Raw genomic sequence first — 20,813 nt, 5'->3', positions numbered from 1 at the left:
AAAAAAAAATTAGATTCACTTTAAAAATCACAAGCTAAAAAAGTACAAAATAAATTGATGTAACTCAACAGGTCAAAGTAACAGGTAACTCATTTACAGCAAGAATGGCTATTATGTTGTGGAGTGCAGCTTCCTGGGGCTTTAATATAACCTTGAAACTGCACACCAGTAGATAATCAGAATCCCCACACAGAAAAAAAACACACAAACACATCTGGAGGGGCTTATATGTCTGCACTAGCTGCATTGTTAAAACAAGCCCACACACAAAACCTGATTCTCAGACAAAACTAACTGTTTGGGTGCACCATTGAACTAATGCACATACCTGCAGTAACCCCAGCGATTAAAGCAGGGCAATCACAAAACCACACCCCTGGGCTAGAGCCAATATTTGAAAATTACCGTAACTATTATTTCCCATGTTGCCCAAAAATGATTTATTTCAGGCTGTTGTTATTTTAGCAGAGCAGTGTGTGGCCTGCTGTTTGAGAGACCTTCTGAGGGTTCCACAACTTGACTTTTGTGTGACTTTCTGTAGGAGTTTTATTCTTTTGTGCGACTCCCGTGTCCTCCAGGAGAACTTTAAAGCCCTCCCCAAGCGAAAGTGCTCGCTGGCTAATGAGGAGGGAGGGCACAGCCAGTATGTTTGCAGTAAATGAACGTGTCTGCAGGTCTGGGACCAGCTGCGGCTCTTAATGAGCTATGTCTGCGGTGAGCTCCTCAGGGGGCTACACACACACACACACACACACACACACACACACACACACACGCACACGCACACACACAGGCTTCCTCACATACTTAAGGGTGGGTTGACATTAAAGAATAAATCCTTAAAAAAAGTTAATTAACACCAGGGCCCACTGACCACACTTTTCACCTTCATAATATAATATGTGTAATCTCTGGTGCTTGGTATTCTCCTCCGTTTCGCTTAGGAGGTCCAGGGCGCTCGCTGAGTTCATTCACAGTCTGGGTTCATTTGCGGTCCCAAACCTTTGCTGCTAAGCTAATTTCAGGTTAATAATAACTCCAACAGTAACTTTGGCAACAAGTAACCCAACCCACTGTCCTCCTCACTTTTGTACCATTGGAAAAAAGTCAGATATCAATTCAATCCATTCAAAGAAAACCCTAAAGTACTTCTCATAATGCTAACCAAAGCCAAGACAGCTGTTCCAAGGAATTGGAATTCAAAGGCAATCATCACCATCACCGACTGAAAAAACCTACTAACCGGCCATCTCTCAATGGAAAAGCTATCAGCCACTAACAAAAACACAACCGCAGAATACAAATCAACCTGGACAGCACTCAGCAGCATTCTACAACAGTGAGTCCCTAAAGAGCAGCCTAATAACACATCACAACAAGACCAGTCACTCCAACAACATACATGTCACACACTCACAGCCTTACATCATTATTCTTGACTTCTGCATAAACCAACACGCACATACATCAAATAATGTTTTTTTCTATCTTTATTTCTTCTTCTTCTTCTTCTTCTTCTTCTTCTTCTTCTTCTTCTTCTTCCTCTTCTTCTTCTTTCTCTTCTTCTCTAAATTTTATTCAATCCCTACCATATATCATCAGTGCTAGGAAGGTGAAAAGCTTCCTCTGAGTCACATAAAGCCCATTGTTTTGCCACTAACACAACATCACTGACCAGTTAAACATGCTGGGAAGAGTTGTGTTGCAAGTACACGGAGGAAGTAAAGGAAATAATTATTTGACCCTTGCTGGGTTTGTAAGTTTGCCCACTGACAAAGACATGTACAGTCTATAATTTTAAGGGAAGGTTCATTTTAACAGTGAGAACAAATCCAGAAATCCAGAAAATCACATTGTATAATTAATAAAAGTATATTTGCATTTTGCAGTGAAAAATAAAGATTTGATCCATCTGGAAAACAAGCAGAGCAGTCAGAATTTTTTATTTATTTATTTTTTTTATATATAGTGTTGATGATGAGGTTTGCGCACATGTCAGAAAGAATTTTGGTCCACTCATCTCTAAATCATTAAGATGGGGACGATGTTCTTTGGGTCATAGTCAGCATTTCTCTTCCTCCAAACAGGGCAAGTTGAGTTAATGCCAAAGAGCTCAACTTTTGTCTCATCTGACCATATCAACTACTCCCAGTCACTCTCAGAATCATCCAGGTGTTCTTTGGCAAACTTCAGATGGGCCTGCACATGTGCCTTCTTGAGCAGGGGGACCTTGCGGGCACTGCAGGATTTGACATCAGTGTGGCATTTAGGCCACTTTCACAGACTAAGACATATACTCTGCATTATTCTAACTCAAAAATATAAACTGTGAGTGATGGGGATGAGGGAGGCTTATCCAATCCAAGTAAGGCGAATTGGGCTCTTTAGGATTCCGGCAGCACTGGATAATGCTGAATAAATCTGGGACACTGAAGCACACATTAAACTCTTAACAAACCTCCTGGTGGACCATAGGTTTCAAATTCACCTTCATCAGAGCTGGCGTCCAGTGGTTTTGACTGACAAATCAAAATCTTAATTGTGTTGGCAAGTGCTCTTGAAGGACATAGTGTAAGGGAGAAAATAAAGTCATTATAATTGGTCGTAGACCATATGGTCACCTATCACTATGGCAGACAATTAGGGGTCTTTGCACCACATAGCCAACCAAGCAACAATAAACAAACCAGCCGAGGTTATTAAACTAGCAGGATCTGCAATGTTCTACACAATCCTAATGCTATGTTTCAGCAGCATGAACCTGGAGCCCACTTAAGATGGAATCCAGCCTCGTGTGGGCAGTGAGGATAGCTCTTGGAGACAATCAGATAATCACCCCTGCTCTCTGGAGGTGTTTCCCCATGGCTAGTGCTAATCTCATTCTGCCTGAATTGAATCAGTGTGAAACCTATCACTGGGGTTCCTTACTCAGAAGTGGGCTTTTTTTAGAAAGCACACTGCAGGGGCTAGAGGTATCAGCACACAATAGCCTGCAGAATCCTGGGACGAAGAGGAAGAACTCACTGAGATGACTTTCCACTTGAACCTGATGAGACTTCTTGCCAAAGAGACACTTTTTTGCCACTGGGCTTTTTAATTAACCGGCTTTTAATTAATTGGCTCTTTGTGAAAGTGACTTCATCTCACATGCCTATATCTCATCTCTAACGGTCTGCACACTATGTCAGCGTGGTCAGTTACAGTAGCCTTAGTTCACTTATCTCACTATATATAATCCAACAACAAGCGTAAATCTCAAATTATGGCCGGGTGCATGTATTTACTGCAAACAGGCTATAACTGTCCATTAACAATATTGTATGTCAAGGAAAAAACCTTACTTTTCTTTTGAATACTCTGCTACAACCTGGAAGAGTTATTTAAGAGATGCTGAAGAAGATCCAACTCAATAATTAGCTTAGTAATATCCTGATACAATGTATTATAAACACTGTTGAACCTAGTTGTACACGATAATAAAAGAAAGAAGTCAATTGAATAAACTATTAAAGAAAGTTGGGATCACTTAAGCTAAGTAGGTCAAACTAACTCAAATAGTAAAAATAAAAACTGAGATCAACGTTTTGGCACATAATCAGTGAGGCAAATTAATTCAATTGAGTTATACTGACTCCTTGAACTGAGTAGTTTTAATAAAGTATGGTTTATGGTGTGGCTTACGTTTGGGCGGTGCAACACTGATTATAAGTAAAACTCACACCTTCACCTTTGCTTCCAGAAACCATCCATTTGCATTCAGCGCATGCACAGCCCCTAAATCAACTTCAGTGTGTGTAGTCACCCCACCCTGACTAGCATTCCTTATGTGTTGAACTCTTAAAAACCTTATGATACAATTGGTTTGCTAGAGAACTAAATGATGAATTGATGAATTTCATCCCCAACCATGCCCAGGACAAATCTGGACCTTGACTCTAGTTCCCAGTCCTGGATTTTGGTCTTGCTGGATGTTGAGGTAACAGTTAAAGTTAATTGCCACACCTACCTATAATTACAAAGAAACTGGGTTTACTTAATTCATTTAGTTACGCAATTACACTTAACAATTAAACTGTTTATATAAAGGTTCTTCACACCCATTTTTTTAATGGTAATAAAACATTTTCTCATGTCATCACTCCAAGAACCCATTGTAGCCTCTCATTTTTAAAAGTGTAGCCAATGACCAAAAAAGTGGTGGCATTTGTGTAACATGGAATCCCTCCCTTACTTGGTTTCCACATTTTACAACACAGCAATTTATGAATCCTTTTACGAGGCACAGTGAAACACTGTTGTCTTAATTACTCTCAAGTTTCCAACTTTCCTGCGGCACTATGCAATTAACAGGCCGTTTTTGAGTAATGACCTGGCATTTAGTAGTGTTGAATCAATGAAACAAGACGAATAATCATTCTCTACATTGCTGGTGAAAGGGAGCAAGTGATTGAAATGGGTTTCAGAATACAAACACCAAATATCACCACTCTTCACATGACTAATGGGGCTTAGAGAGGAGCACAGTGTTGTCTGGGCGCTGCAGACGCTTTCTCAATCGCAGATCCATTCTCTCGTTTCTGCAAAGTTCCACAGTCAGCTAGGAGTCGAGGGCTTACGAACCAAAAGCTGATCGTTAAACAATCAAAAACAAAAGCGAACACCGCCATCCATCTCAAAGCTGTCCGACTAAGTTTCTCCCACTGGTTGTCACACCGGGACATCCACTGCGCAGAGCCTGCTGCTGGAAGAGCTGGGGATGTAACACGGTAATGAAACTCTAATAGTCCACAGCTTGCTGAACAAAAGTGAGGAAATTAATCAATATCACAGGGCACATTGAGTAGGTATTAACAAGAGCGAATGTGTGTGTGTGTGGATGTAATAGTATATACAGTATATGTGTGTATCTGAGACGCATAGAGGACATGCTATAACCTCGACAGGGAAATTGGAATGAGAGAGAAATGTGTTGGCCCGCAGGGCAGTCTGCTCTGCGCTGTGGATAATGTGATGATAAAGTGTATTAACCTGCATGACATCTTACCATACGCACATCTGTCTCAGGATAATCCTCAAAACTGGCCTAATCCATGCAATAAGCAGCGAGACACGACAACACGCTCAACTTTTTAAGACAATGAAGCAGAAAACAGTCACTCATGACGTTAAAGAGGTTCTGGACATGCGCCGGACTTTCCAGAACAGTGGCACTGGTGTCAGGAGCCTCTTCCTCTTTGAAGAAGTGACAGTGGCAGGAGGGATGAAGTCATGATGGCTCTCCAAGCCAATCACACTCAGAAAATTAGTAAAGCTTAATAAAGTAATTAATCAGAGCCGAGTGCAGCTAAATAAGCTGATTACTGGAGAGTGATAGCCATCTCCTCCCTCTCAGGAAATCTGCGGCAGATTGTTCTCCCTGTTAGCTTCCCTCCCTTCAGCCTCCCTCCGCTCCTTCTCCATTATCTAACCTCACCCAAAGCTCACACAACACCACATGCATACTAAAAACATGTTGCTAATTCAGCTTTCTGCTGCTGTAGCTTGCATACACTTATACTCTAACTTAAACTAAAAGTATGGGAACTTGACTGTACAGGAACACTTTCCAGGAAAAATCTTGTTGTTGATAGACAGTTTATATGTATGGAGTTTCTCATAATCACACAAGGCATTAACAGAAACAGTTTTGAAGCTCTTTTTGATGAGTCAGTGGACTTTTATGCACTTTTATCTTCCTTAACACTCTGTAAATTTGCATAGTCTTAGTTTCTGTAGTTTCTAAATGCTTTCACTTTTTACCAACACTCAGAGTTTGGTAGGAACGGATGATGGCATCCTATTTTAGTACCATGCTGGAATTTAATGGGATTTTAGATCAACTCATAAATAAATGATTGTAAATTCGAACTGCATGACTAGCACGCTTAATTTTATACACCATTGGCCATGAGACTAAATAACACACCTAAAAGCAATGATTGTATTGTGTTTCCAAATACTGTTGCCCATAATTGTTGATGTATAAGTGATTTTGATTGTGTACGTGTTTAGTATATTTTTACAATTTTTAAAAACTTTTTCTTCTTTCGAGACCAGAATGTTAAAATAAAAAAAGTTTTTAGATTAATTTCATAGTTCTGGTGTTCATTTTAGAAGCACAGGTAAAATTATGTAGAACATACTAGCTAACTGTTACACAAAAATAATAAAAAAAAACTATTATATTAGGAGTCATTAACAAACTGCGGATTATTTTAAAACTGACATTCATTAAATGATCACAGTGATCAACATTGAGTCAGTGCGCTAGATAAAATATGTATGTTTTTTGTATTTTAATTTTGTTGTAATTTGTAGTTAACTTTCAATTAGGGTATTGGTATCTCATTTTAAAAACTCTGCTCCTAAATACTAACGTGTCCTGACATTTCTGACATGCAGTGTGTACTATGTGACACCCAGGCAACCTTAATGTGCCTCTCAGAGAGTGGTTACCTCTGCAGATGGGCCGGTCATCACTCCAACCCACGTAGCTGTCCGTCACACGCATGCAGGTGATGCTCTTGGAGCCCTGGAGCTCGTAGCCCTCATCACAGGAGAAGTGCACTGTGGCACCGCGTCTGTGAAACGAAGACACAAGAACGCTTGCTTCACATCGTTAACATCTCTGTTCATTTTTCCCTAAAGTAGGAAATCAATTCACATTTGACTAGAGCATGCATTTTTAATGCTGCACGTTCATTCATCACATTTAATCTCACACAGAAAGCTGTAACACTGTCATAAGCAGACCAGACTGTCCTGATGCTGTCTTGCTCTTCTTGTCCCAGACCATCTCCTCCATCACTGGCCTAGTGTGTGTGTGTGTGTGTGTGTGTGGGGGGGGGGGTCATGGATTCTTAGAAAAGAGTCTAAGCCTCCAAAGCTCTTATGCTACATTCTATCCTCTGGCTCCTTTTGTCTCCAACCCCTCACACTCAGCATTGTGTCAATGTGCTTATTTGGGGTTATGAAACTGTGTCTGGATATAATTTCTCAGTTTGGTATCAAAATACACATTTACAAAATACACAGACAGTATCATAGGATAGGAATCTCAAATTTGGTAAGCTGTCAAAGCTGGGGAAGTGAGCGGACAAACGCTAGGCAAAATCAATAGCCAATCAAATTTCATAAACCATCTAAAAGTTAATATCTGCTCTGCATATGTTGCTCCTGTATATTATTTAATGCAGGTTATAATATGTGATTACACATTTTTAAATAGTAGTGTGTGTCTGTCTGTCCTGGTTTTACCCCACTTCCACAGAGTACCAGAGTGCCAGATTACCTCGTTTGACCCCCAGAGCCACTGACCCAAACGTGGAGCTGCAACCCCTCCATTACTCAGTACCTGATGAAGGAGCGTTCAGGTAAAGGGGGCGCAGTGCGTTCTGGTGCAAAGTTTCGATTGTCTTTCACTTCCCCGCTGTGAAGTGCGAGCGAGCGAGCGAGTGTGAAAAGGATTGTGCCCATTTGTCTGCATTAGAGTCCTCTGGGGCGCTGCCACTGGCACAGTGGGGGTACAACGACAGTCCACCTCACGCCACAGGCCTGCCTGTAGTAGCATTTCGCTGTAAAATGACACTGCCATAGTTCCATTTCCACTCAATTAAATGCCTCTGTGGCCCATTTTCCCCTCCCTCACATCCTTGTCAGTAGTGACTCAAGTTGACTTTATACAAAATTTCAAAAGTGATAAACAGACATCCTCCAAAATGACTTCAAATACAACAATGTGACATTGACTTTTATTAGAAATATTTTTTCTATTTATTAGAAATATTTTTTGTTCTCCTATAAATTGCCATTTAGGAAATATTTTTTTTTGTTTTGCCTGACAACAATTATATATTACAGTAGAATATGTCAACTTCCAAACATATTTCTTACCTTGAGCACTTCATATTCAATATTTTATGTTGTCCTTTTAGTCCTTAAAACTATTCATAAAAACTAAACATTATGACTGTGTCCATTTGCATTAGTTATTTTATAAAATAACATTTTTTAACATTTGAAAATGTGGACTTCTGTCTGCTCTGCAAGGGATTACACAACTGGGTCCCACTTTAAATAATTTAAATATGTTTATTTAATAACTGCGCAGATTTGAGTCACCACACCTCATCTATGGCTTACATAAATGTTTTATATACAAAAGCTATAATAAATTTGTCACTGTCCAGTGAAAAGCAACTATTTCCAATACAGCAACTTTACAGTAAAGAGAAAAAAAAAACTTTAATCTGTCAATGGAAGTCAATGTAAAAAAAAAACAACAACAATATTTTAGGTCATTTTAAAGTATTTCTACTGGTCTATTAATCAATACATTTTGGAACAGTGTAAGGGACAATTGTGTGTTCAAATTATGTAGTAAACAAAAAAATTGACAAAAATGGAAATACTTGTTTTTTTTTTAATTAAGCATTATAGCACGTTATTTTTTTTCATAATGAAGCTTGAAGCAGCAAGCTTCAATATGTTACCATATTTAGGGAAAGGACTGAGCGTGAAGTTCTAGGAGGATGCAGCTCAGAGCTATTTCCTAGAAAAGCACTTCAGTATAAAACAAAACAAGCCACTCATTCAATTTAGCTGTTCTGTTGTTTTGCTGTAAAAAAAAAAAAGTGAAGTGATAAAATTAACTTCCTGTCACAGTAGCTTTTAACAGCATTATGAGTATCAACAGAAAACAGGAAATGGGAAAAAAAATTGATATTATGTTATGTAACATTACAAATTAATACTGAATTCTATTCATATTGCAGATGTTTTTAAGTGTTCAACACTTTGCATGTTATAACTGGTGGATAAAATACAAATACAGATTTTTCTAAATTTCATCCAGCCTCTCATTTCTTGTCCTTTGTATTCTTAGACCTTTCTCTTTTTCTCATCTGTATTAATTTAGATTTTACCATCTCTCCTCCAGTACCCATCCTTTAGCTGACTAGTCTCTTTTTTTCTCTTCTCTCACAGTTTCTTTCTTATAACGATCTGTATATCCCTGTACTTATACTTTTTCCTCTCTCCTCTAAAGTTTTTTTTTTTTTTGTATTTTTCCTTCTTTCTTTCCATCTCTCTCTCCCTCTTTCTTTTTTTGATTTGTATATCTCTGTATTTTTCTGTTTTAATCCAATATCTACCTATCTCTTCTTCTGTCTTTCTGTAAGTATATTTTTCCCTATTGTTTCTCCAGTGTTTCTTAGCCTGTCTATCTCTCACTCTCTGCCTCAATATCTCTCTCCCTTGATGTTTTTCTACCTTTCTCCCCGTCTTCCATCTCTCTCTCTCTCTCTCTCTCTCTGACCTTTGAGATCCCAAAGCCCATGTTTATTCTGATCAAATATCCCCACTGAGCCTCGAGAATTAAAAGGCCAATGAGAAATTAAGCAGGTGCCAACCCCCGCCACCTCTCGCTATTCATCATGCTGGCATTACAAACACTAAATTAACTGCATCCCTCTTCCTTCTCTCCTCCTTGTCCTCTGAATGGAGTCTGTTAATCAGTAATCTATAAGCTCATTTCTCACCTGAAGTCTGAGCCTTTTCTTTTTCCCCTGTCTGGGATTCCAGGGTCCAGGCACATGTTGTGTCCTTGCGCCACACCCATCTGAGACACTGCAAGAGTGGAGATTGATGTTAAAGAGCATGCAAAACAGCAATGACTATAGAAGCAAAAGACCCGTGAGACACTATGACATATAGCACATATGCATGAAAAACTGCACATTACACTTACATGAGCTTATGTGACATTCTATTCTAAATGCATGGGCATTAAGAGCACATCAAATTCAATGTTTCTAATAGAGCTTTGTCATAATACGACACAGCTGACAATCTAACGTCTGCTTCTCGCCCTGTCTAAATAGTGGAACTCTGTCTGCCATTGTCCTCTCATCTCAAGCTGCACTCAAAGTAATTCAACAATAATACTATGAAACAAGTCTTTAGAGTCAGCAGAGTGTGCAGAGTGTCACTTTCTGTAAATTGACATGGTTTTACACTTTGTGGATGAATTTTTGTGGTTTCTAAATGCTTCATTTTTTTAAATAATATGTATAATATTACAGCTGAGGATGGAATCTCTAAAATAAAAGACATGCTGTAATGGTTGTTTAACAAACTTTTAAGACCCATTACTTTATTAACGTTTGTAAAGTCCCAATGTGTCCCAATAATTTAGTTTTTATAGTTTATGTTAGATTTTTGGGTCAAATTTCAATGATGATCTAATTCTGTCAGACCACTGCAATAGAGAAACAGTAAACAGACTGGCCAATGTCATCTCTTCATCCATAATTGCAATAGAGAAACCGTAAACAGACTGGAATCATCCATTCCCGACAGGAAGTGGAAATGACACAGGGGGTCAAGGAGTGTGGCCACAGAGTGCAAGCTCTGGTGACGGGCGGTCCAAGGCCTGACAGTGATAGGAAAACCTGAAGTGACACGTGTTGATTGGCTGAGGCACCTAAGTGCCAGGCCTCATACATATTGATGCGGGACAAAAGGCCAAGCTTGTCAGCGCTGCTGTGGAGACGCTGACGGCCACGGTGATGGCGCCAGGATCCCTGACAACACCCACAGCTCACACGCATGCGGGAAGGGTGACATTTCCTCACAATGATGCAAAGGTAATAGAAAAGTAAATAAAGACTCTGCTCAGGTAGCTTAAAGGAGGACGGAAGGCTGGCGAGGGCTCGTGACACACAGCACAATTACCGCTGTCCTCCGTGAGCCTTTTCTCTACCTGTTTACAGAGATTGAAAACTGGAGCTTGTTTTCATTCCTCCCCTCTGGACCTGAGGAGAAAAGTGGCACCTCCATTTGACATTGCGAAGAATGAACGGTAATGATTATGATCGAGGTTAAGCTGCTAGTTTCTTGAGAAAGGACGTATCACGGGGGAGTTGCTGTCTAAACCTTTGGAAGGGAAGCAGAAAGAAGTTTTAACAATGTCTAAATCCTTCAACTTAAACTAAGAAAGTTAGAAAGTCAGTCATAAGCAATCAAAACATTATACTAACTTATTTATATTTGTAGTTTTCCATCCAGCATCCTTAGCTCAGTGCTTTTCAAAATCCTTGAGCCATAGCTGCACAAAATGTGTTTCGGGTATGCCATAAAACAGACTACAGTGAGATTCTTTATATTTCTCCTGAAACAAACTTGAGAAATCTTTTTCAAATATTCTTAATCAATTTTGAATTTGAGACAGGGGCTGAGCATTGGCTAATAATTTTTATTCCCTCATTATCATGTTAAATTGATTCGCAATTACTGATGTTGCAGTTCAGAAGAAAGCAACTGGTCAAATTTAAATCATTTGTTAATATGTATCCATTCCTCCATTCCTGCATTTCAGTCCTGCACACAGTCTTTACAAAAAAAAAATGGTTTGGAGAAATGTATATATATATATATATATATATATATATATATATATATATATATATATATAAACATCTGGAATGGACCATCACACAGTGAAATGTGTACTGTGATCAAGGGAATCAGTAATCTGGATACAGGTCCTGAAAGAGGATCCAGGTACTGGACTGGCCTGCTTAAAGACCTTTCTCAGTAGAGAATTTACAGTATAAATATTTTTTTAAGCTAAAAAGCAACAAGATGACCCCAAATTGTCACCCACCCTAAGATGTGTTTTCAGGAAGAATGAGAAAAATAACACCTGAAATATTTCATCACTTGATATTCTTAGTGCCAAATATCTTTTTAAGTGTTGTGAAAAGAAATGACAGCGTTACATTTTTTTTTTTTTTAAATGCTTGATGAAATAAAACATAAAATACCTTTAATTGATACGGTAAACAAATGACATAAAATTAAGCGTACAAAACACTACATTTTTGAGGTTGTAAACACACTGCATTTGTAAAGACATGAGCCTTTGAAAAGGCTTTCATTACCATGCTGCATTTTGTCTGGCATAGTATAGTTACAAAACATATGAAAGAACATTCTGCCTTAGCTTTAATTGGACTTTTACTTTTCATGGCTCTGTCGGGTTCCCAGACAGGGATTAAACCTTGTCCAGGACAATTTTTTCTTCCTTTCAATGGAACATCTCCATTCAAAAAGCTCTGTAGTTTAAGACTAGACTTAATCCCTGTCTGGGAAAACCAGCCCGCAGGGTACTGTTATATAATGAGGTGGACAAAAGGTTGTGAAGTTTGCTTGCCTTAAAACTGCTGCCAGCAGCACAACTGCAATATAAAAGAGAAAAACTTACAGACGGAAATCTTGCTGTGGTTGTCTTTACTTGGGAGCATCTTCACCCCTCTGGACTTCAGCTCTGTCATCTTCTTTACTGTAAGGCAAAATATATTTTGATTTATGACATACTGAGAAAAGTAATATACAGCATGATTCATTTCAAATTCAAAGCTTGCAGGCATTATGAACCATAAAGCAAACCACATTCCATCAAAACAACAACAGGTATATCATGCAAAATGTGCTGCAGTAAAGTTCATTTTGTACTTTTCTTACATAGGTTTGTTGGAAATAAATTATTTTAAAAACATTTAGTAACTGCGTTAAGCTAAAATATACATTATAAATGAATAATACACTGCGTGGCCAAAAAAAAGTGGCCACCAAAAAAAAAAAAAAGGTCATACGCTCTAAAATTTAGTTGGACTGCATTTAGCTTTGATTGTGGCGCACATTCACTGTGGCATTGTTTCAATAAGCTCCTGCAATGTCACAAGAGTAATTTTTAGTCTAGTGTTGCATTAATTTTTCACCAAGATCTTGCAGCATTGATGATGGTAGAGTCTGACCTCTGCACAAAATCTTCTCCAGCACATCCCAAAGATTCTCAATGAGGTTAAGGTCTGGACTCTGTGGTGAACAATCCATGCATAAAAATTATGATCTCATGCTCCCTGAATCACTCTTTCACAATTCCAGCTCCATAAATCCTAGCATTGTCATGTTGGAATTATTTTCCTTTGATTTGATTTCACCAAACGTTTAAGTGGTCGCCACAGTTCTTTCTCAAAGACGATGGGTCCGTACTATCCTTCCAGTTTTTAATAATGCAATTGTAAATTTTAGTAGTTTTTGCAATCTCCTTAGATGTTTTCTCGGCTTGTTGCATGCCAATAATTTGACCCTTCTCAAACAGAAAGACATTTTCTCCACAGCCACGGGATTTGTCTTTTGACGTGGTTGTTTAAGAAATAAGAAGCAACTCATTGCACCACTGGAGGTTAAATAACTTGTTGCCAGCTGAAAGATAATCACCCCTGCAGTAATTATCCAATAGGAGACGTGTATCTATTAAATCCAGGTGGCGACAATTAGAATTAGAATAACAATTAGAATAAATGTTAGTGTCAGTGTATGCACCTTTATTTAAAACAGTGGTTTGGATGTACAAATGCTGTGACACATTGTGCCACATGTCTGGTGTTTGATTGTATCAGCAATCACATTAGGGAAACAGGAACAACTACAATCAACAATTCAGGTAACGACAATCAGCAACTCAAATCTGCATGTGTTTAAACAAAGCTCTAGTATGTACAGTTAAGCTGAGGGGAATACTTTTCAATTTTAGCACATTCATGTACAAACACGTTTTTCTGCATCCTTCACAGTATTATAAATTGCATTTACATTCAAACAGAATGTATACGTTAAATTAGTGCCTTTGAAGATAATACAGGATGATAAAATCAATCAACAAACAAACAAACAAACAAACCACCAAAAATATTAGAAGAGTCCAAATGCTTTTTCAGGAGAATTTCACAGAAAGGATGTTTTGGCCCTGTCCTCAAGAACTCCATTAGTGTGAGGGCTGCACTGAGGCCTGCACTGTATTTTTTGTGTGTTGAGTGCGGGATGTTTTTTTTATAAAGGAGGTAGGAGAAAGGTTCTCATCTTAATAAACAGAAAATGTATTTTAGATTGAAACACTACCACTACTTCTACACTTACATTAATACCAAATAGTACTTAAAGTTCTGTTTAAGCAACCCATTTTCTGGCCTGAATTATGTGACTTATTTTGGGTTATTTATTTTTAAACATGAATGTATAATTAAAAACAATTATATTAAACACTATTTAATTACTAATTTATTACATCTACTTAATAACTACCTTATTGCCAATACTGTACATTTCTGCAAAGTGTCAAATCCATATCCAAAAAATTATTTAGGTATATATATTAATTGTTATACCATTTTCTTCCCAATTTACAAGGTCAATTACCCAACCCACTCATTAGGCCTCCCCCATCACTAGGGATGCCCCAACACCGGGAGGGTGAAGACTAACATATGCATCTTTTTGAACTGCTGCTGATGTATCATTGCCGAATAGCATCACAGCGCGTTTGGAGGAAAGCGCAGCGACTCGGTTTTGATACATCTGCTCACAGATGCCTTGTGCTGAGCGACATCACCCTTTGGATTAATGTGGGGAGAGAGCACCATCTACCCACCCAGAGAGAGCAAGGCCAACTGTGCTCTCTCAGGGCCCCGGCAATCGGTGGCAAGCTACATGAACAGGATTCAAACCCGCGATCTCCTGTTCATGGTGGCAGCGCCTCTCGTAGCCCCCAAAATTTTATTTTAATTTAATTTATTGTTATACATTATATACATTATTGTTAAGTGAGAGTGTATTAAAATTTTAAAGGTGTCCAACAAGTTAAATTGTATGTACTTTATATTCTATGTTGTCTCTTTTTTGAAAATGAATTAATAATAAAAAAAAACAAGGTATAGGAAAGAGAGAACTGTAAAATACATCTATTTAAAACCTTAAATTCATTCTGTAATGGTCTTGATTTATTTTTTACATACACCAAGCCCACTTTCTAAAGCGTTCTGAATCTGAAAACTGCTAAAGAAGTTACATGTGATGGCCACATTGGAAACCAAATATATGCTAGCCTAAAAAAGTAACTATGACTGGCCAGTTTTACCATCATTGCAGCTAGCTAAAAGCATACCACAGGATAATATACCAACAGTACAATATCAAACTATTTAGGACAACATGTACAAAACTGTACTGCATGGTGTAGCCTTACATTAACTATTCATTAAGGCATTGAGTGAATATAAAAATAAATACATTTAAGTAAACAAACTGATAACACATTGTGATTTGGTGTAGATTAACATGTTATATCAATATTTAAACCTCAATAAACAAAATCAGATGATCTGCTTTTGGAATTGAATCACTCAGTGGTCATACAGTGTCTGGAGCACGAACAGAAGCACAGCATGAATGGCCAAAGAGTTATAAAAACAAACACTAATGTTGAGGGCTGTACTCAAATCCTCTGTCCTCCCCCATCTTTAAGAGGATGTATCTCCTCCATAGTGAGCCTTTAACACTCTTAGGCTCTCTACAACACTGAAGGCCTAAAATATTCATCCATCAGAGAGAAACAATAGGCTAAGTGGCTTATTATGTTAAGAGTATCTGCTCATTGGAAATTAGCCATACTTATAGTGTGCTCTGTGGAACAGTAGCAGGAGAGAAGGAGAAGGACTGAGGAGTGAGGAGAAGAGGGGAAGGGGTCAATAGGAAATCTAATTAAGGGCTTAGCCCTCCTTCCTCCTCTCCCTGATTTCCTAACAGTATTTATTTATCAAACTACAGACCTGTAATCCTATCCCATCGCACTGATCTGCTTACGGAGGAGGTGAAATTCCTGCAGATTCCGTCTTTTGTTTTCCACAGCTGAGCGTGCTAATCCCGTTTTTCAGCTCATCCCCTTTGAGAGGAGACCCCTGAACTTTAGAGTGTGATGAGACTGCAGCCAAAGCAGTGCTGTGGTGCAGCGCGGAGGGGGAGGGGTGGTCTATTGCTGCTTTAATAGCACTTAGCCACTGCTATAATGGACCACTTAACAGTGATCCTCATTGTAGGCTTGAGTGGGGAAATTCTGAAAGGATTATGACTGTGTAAGTAACTTATCCTGAAAATGCTACCTCACCACAAAGGGAAATTACAAATAACAAAAAAAACGTGATGATAGGAACGATGAGTCTGTCACTGCAAGCTCTTATTGTATTATTGTGTTCTGCTCTGTGTACCGCTGGCGGATAACAGAAATTATTTAATATCACATTTTTACATCATCATATATCGTAGACAGACTCACAGATAGACAGACAGATAGAACTCCCGGTAGGAAATTGTGTATATAGTGATTTTCAGATGATACTGAGTGAAAGTCTGCTTTAATATGATAAAGTTACCCTGGATAAAGGTACTCTAGGCTAAAAGGCTTATCAAACTGAGCATATTCAATATATAAATACAGATAAACCTGTAACAATCTTGTATGGCAAATAGCTATACACCAAGTAATCGGTTCCCAGACAGCTTGTAAAAAAAATAAATAAATAATAAAAAAAATTATAAAAATAAATAACTATTGCTCATCTGACATTGTACTTGCCTTTTATTTTGGGAAAAAAAGAAAGAGAGTTTCTTACTATATACTCTAAAAGCAGAGCAAGTGAAATGTATAATTGTGTGGCCTTATTTATTTTGTGCAGTTTTGATATTTAATCTTACCGTAGTAACTTTTATAAACTCTTTAGATTCTTAAAATAATTGCTCTTAGATTCCCTTTGCATGCATACATGTATTAAATGTTTTTTTTTTATTATATTGTTTAAAAATAAGCGTGAGAAAATGTGGGTCCCGGGCTGAGACCAGTTGAGAACCCCGGCACTAAGTACCTAAATAACATTAATGAGCTACAATTAGACTATGTTATGTATAAGCAGAAGCACTTAAAATAAATCATATATTGTGCAAATAGACCAAAAAAAACAATACTGAGCAAAACACATGAATCTAAATGTGCCAAATGTTTTTGCATACATGTCACTGTAAATAGTAAATCACATTAAATACATTTTATTCAACACAAGTAAGACAAGGAAAACTTAACATACTCAGTATTTGGCCATTCTGCCATTCTATGCAGCAAATTTTTCTATTAAAAAAATCAGACTTTCACATAAATGCCGCCCACTCTTAAGTAACAATCAGCAGAGTTTACAGTAATCATGCTAAATAAATATAGAGTAATTGATCCCAAGTATATAAATAACTGGGTATGTTTGTATGGGTTAGTTTGTGAGTTACTGGATACGTCATTGCTGAGCTCCTGAAGGAATGTTGTTAGGCTGGATAACTCTTTGGGAATATTTTCCACTGTTCCAAGTTTCCTCCATTTGGAGATAATGGCTCTCACTGTGATTTGCTGGAGACCCAGAAAGGTCAAGAAGGCCGAGACATGACCTTGTAAATCTTTTATACAGATACATATACCTATTTTCTACTCAATCTAATCATGATTTTATCAGAGTGTACTGTGCTCCAGTTTAGCCTATTATATTGTTTTAGTTCAGTTTAAGTGGCACTTAAGTGGTAATCAGCAGGGTGGCAGTAATCACTGCAGGCAGTGTCTAGATTAATTGATCCCAATTACCTGTTTAAAACGAGGTACATTTGTTGACTGAGTAACAATCAACAAATTGAAAAAGCAATGACATATTCACACAGTATTTTTTTGTACTAGTTTGAACTTTGAAAAAAATAAATAAATAAGAGGCAGAAATGTGAGAAGAAATCAACAACACTGTTCCATTGTGTTCTATTGCCACAATCAGAAATTTTTGGGCGAGATGTTTTTGTCTTCTTTACCTTGGTACTGCGCACTGAAGCCCCTGAGCTTGTGGTTGCCATCAGTGGTGAAGTGGAGCCGCAGCCAGTTCTTACTGCTAATGATGGGAGATGGGAGGTTGGGACCCGTGAACCTGCAACACAACAAGTTCCAACATGCATCATTCAGACAGGGCAGAACAGCAGCAGCAATAAACTTGGAGAGAGCTACAAATCACCTGGACAAACTAAAGCATTTGAATGCTGCATTTCATAAAGGATAAAGGGTAACAATCCATTTACAGTGGATCTACACTTCATAGAGACTTCATAACACATTCATAACGCAATACATTTAATCATGCATTTATTGAATTGTGAATTATGTATTGTACACCACAACTTGACAGTACTTGCAACATGACATGAGACTTTGATAAAACTGTATAGATATATGTGTTGAAAATCATATTAAGTTTACATGAAATTAAGTAAAATATTTTAAAACACAATATATATTTCATCCTGCTTAAGCACATCTTTTGAGTCTAGGGGCCCTATTATAGACCCTTCGCAAAGCATGTTGCGATGCTCTTTGCTATCTTACACCCCGTCAATGTTTTTTTTTTGTTTGTTTTCATCCCTTGCACATGCGCAGTTAAAATAGTGTCAGAGTTTAGGAATACATTTACAAGGATGGACATGGTGGTCTGGAAGTAAGGTGTGTTCAGGTAAATATCTGGTGTGTCGACGTTTTGGTGGCAAACCTGACTTTTTTAAACAGAATAAAGTGGCGTGAACGTGTAGGTCAGAATCCTCTAACGAGACACGCAAAGCGCCACACTGTTAAGGTAAAAAAAAAAACATACCAAAGATTACTTAAGATAATTAGTATAAAAAATTATGCCTTTTGTGCGTTTTGACCCTAACAAGGCGTATTTTTTGTGCTCTCAGGATACTAAAGACACCCTGACATGCCCTAAATCCAGCTACTTCTTCTTCTTATGTCATGTTGCTTAAGCTATTCTTAAATATTGGTTGGTGTGGTGCAGTTAATAACACCAGTTGCTCAATTCCTGGTCTAGGTGACTATGCTGTGTTAGACGAATAAGAGTCCTTGGGCGAGACTCTTAACACTACATTGGCCTGCCTCTGTAATAGAACTAACCTTGTAAGTAGCTCTGGATGAGAGTTAAATGCCGTAAATGTAAAATTTAAATGTAAATGTACTCAAGTATTGCTTTTTAAATACCTATAAAATGTTTCTGTGTCTGTATCTGCGTGTTTTTTTAAAGCCCCTATGTAGGTACCCTCCAAATAAAGCATTATACAAACAGAAGGCATATCATCTTTTTTTTATTTAAAAAAAAAAGAAAGGAAAAGCTAAAATGACACACACACATACACACACAGCACAATTCAGCTATGCCTTCTTAAAATACACGACTCTGGCAAATGTGCGCTTAATTAGCATCTTCAATTTTCTACATGTGAATTGGATTTTCTCAACCATAGCCACCTTGCTTCCACCTCCTCCTTTTCAGAGGAGCTTTTCAGGGTGCTCTTACACTCAGCAGTTCTCAAAAGCAACAATGACACTCTGAAATATCAGAAATGCGGAGACTGTGCAAGTGAAGGACACGACGGGACCTAATAAAAAAACTGCAAGAAGAACTGCAGCATGACTTTGAAGTCAGCCTGCTATTTAACAGTATTATTATTTTCAGAAGGTGGTTAAAACAAGTCTTTACTATAGACAACAAAGAGTCTAGAAGTCTGCCCAGCAACAGCTCTTAAAAAAGTAACACAGTGTGTGCACACACTCTAGCAAAGCTTAGCTTAAAATCAGTGCACAAGGTTCTGGAACGACAAGAATTAGGGCGTATTACTAAGACAAAGCTGTTCACGTTATTGTGCGCTGCAGTTCACAATGGGACGAGTTGCAAATGACTGTAGCGAATGCTAATCACATAAGCTGAATGGAAAACAGAAAGCTGACAGAAAGACAGAGGCTGAGCCTCTACGTGTGCACCAAATGTCAGATTTGGCTCCACAAGCCGTTCGACGAGCACAAGTGAGAGAGAGAGTATATAGAAGGACAGACAGGAAATGAGCGAGAGAAAAGACGGATAGAGCGGAGCAAATTCCTGAAGCGGTCTGTCTCTTTCTCTCTCTCTGTGTCCGTCACCGATTGTTTCTGCTGATGGTGTGGATTTCCAATCAGACTCCACGCTCTGACTCACCATCATTAGCCAGCACTGACTCCACCAGCGCGCAAAAGAGTGATGAGGCGACGTCTGAATCGCGGTCAGACAGACACACTTTATCACTTTATAAGAGCCGCCTCACTCGCAGAGACGATGATAAGGTTGATAAAAGGCGTTTGGTGAATTTGTTTGTGATGGAGCGTTGGTCTAATCAAGAGCATGAAATATGTTGCAGTGCTTACGCAAGAGGTGGTATTGGCATCTGTCACTGCAGCCTCTCTCGTTGTGTCCAAAAACTGATGGAGATGATTGAACAGGAAAAGGAAAAATGATGATCCGTTTCGCAAGTATCTGAACTGTGCTGTAGGGGACAGCAGGGCTAGAAGTAAGGCAGGATTTTTATTTATTTTTTTTTATTTTTTTTTTTAAGGTACATACTCTAAAGAGAGGGCGGCACGGTGGCGCAGTGGGTAGCACTTCCGCCTCACAGCAAGACGGCCTGGGTTCGATTCCCGGCTGGGGCGACCCGGGTCTTTCTGTGTGGAGTTTGCACGTACTCCCTGTGTCTGCGTGGGTTTCCTCCGGGTGCTCCGGTTTCCTCCCACAGTCCAAAGACGGCACGTTAGGCTGATTGGATGTCAGAAACAAATTGCCCTCTAGGTGTGAGTGTGTGAGTGAATGTGTCTGTGTGTCTGTCTGTGTCTGTCTGCCCTGCGATGGACTGGCGGCCTGTCCAGGGTGTATCCTGCCTTCCGCCCGATGCTGGCTGGGATAGGCTCCAGCACCCCCCCCCCGCGACCCTTAATGGATAAAGCGGTTGATAATGACTTGACTTGACTCTAAAGAGAGTCGTTTTGGCATAAGATAATTAACTCC

General features: G+C 38.6%; 1 protein-coding gene across 1 annotated transcript in view; it reads right to left on the bottom strand.

Annotated features, from left to right (window-relative positions):
• The window catches only part of csmd2 (CUB and Sushi multiple domains 2), a 430,187-nt gene that overhangs the window by 205,146 nt on the left and 204,228 nt on the right, over positions 1 to 20,813 (bottom strand). The window contains exons 6-9 of the mRNA XM_022683200.2: positions 17,773 to 17,885; positions 12,305 to 12,382; positions 9,579 to 9,666; positions 6,496 to 6,620 (exon numbers count right to left, since the gene is read on the bottom strand). Of these exons, the coding sequence (XP_022538921.2) occupies positions 6,496 to 6,620; positions 9,579 to 9,666; positions 12,305 to 12,382; positions 17,773 to 17,885 (404 nt within the window). The remainder of the gene's footprint in view (positions 1 to 6,495; positions 6,621 to 9,578; positions 9,667 to 12,304; positions 12,383 to 17,772; positions 17,886 to 20,813) is intronic.

This window comes from Astyanax mexicanus, chromosome 3 (genome assembly GCF_023375975.1).
Source record: "Astyanax mexicanus isolate ESR-SI-001 chromosome 3, AstMex3_surface, whole genome shotgun sequence".
Classification (NCBI taxonomy): domain Eukaryota; kingdom Metazoa; phylum Chordata; class Actinopteri; order Characiformes; family Acestrorhamphidae; genus Astyanax; species Astyanax mexicanus.
This window is presented reverse-complemented; position numbering and strand designations above follow the sequence as displayed.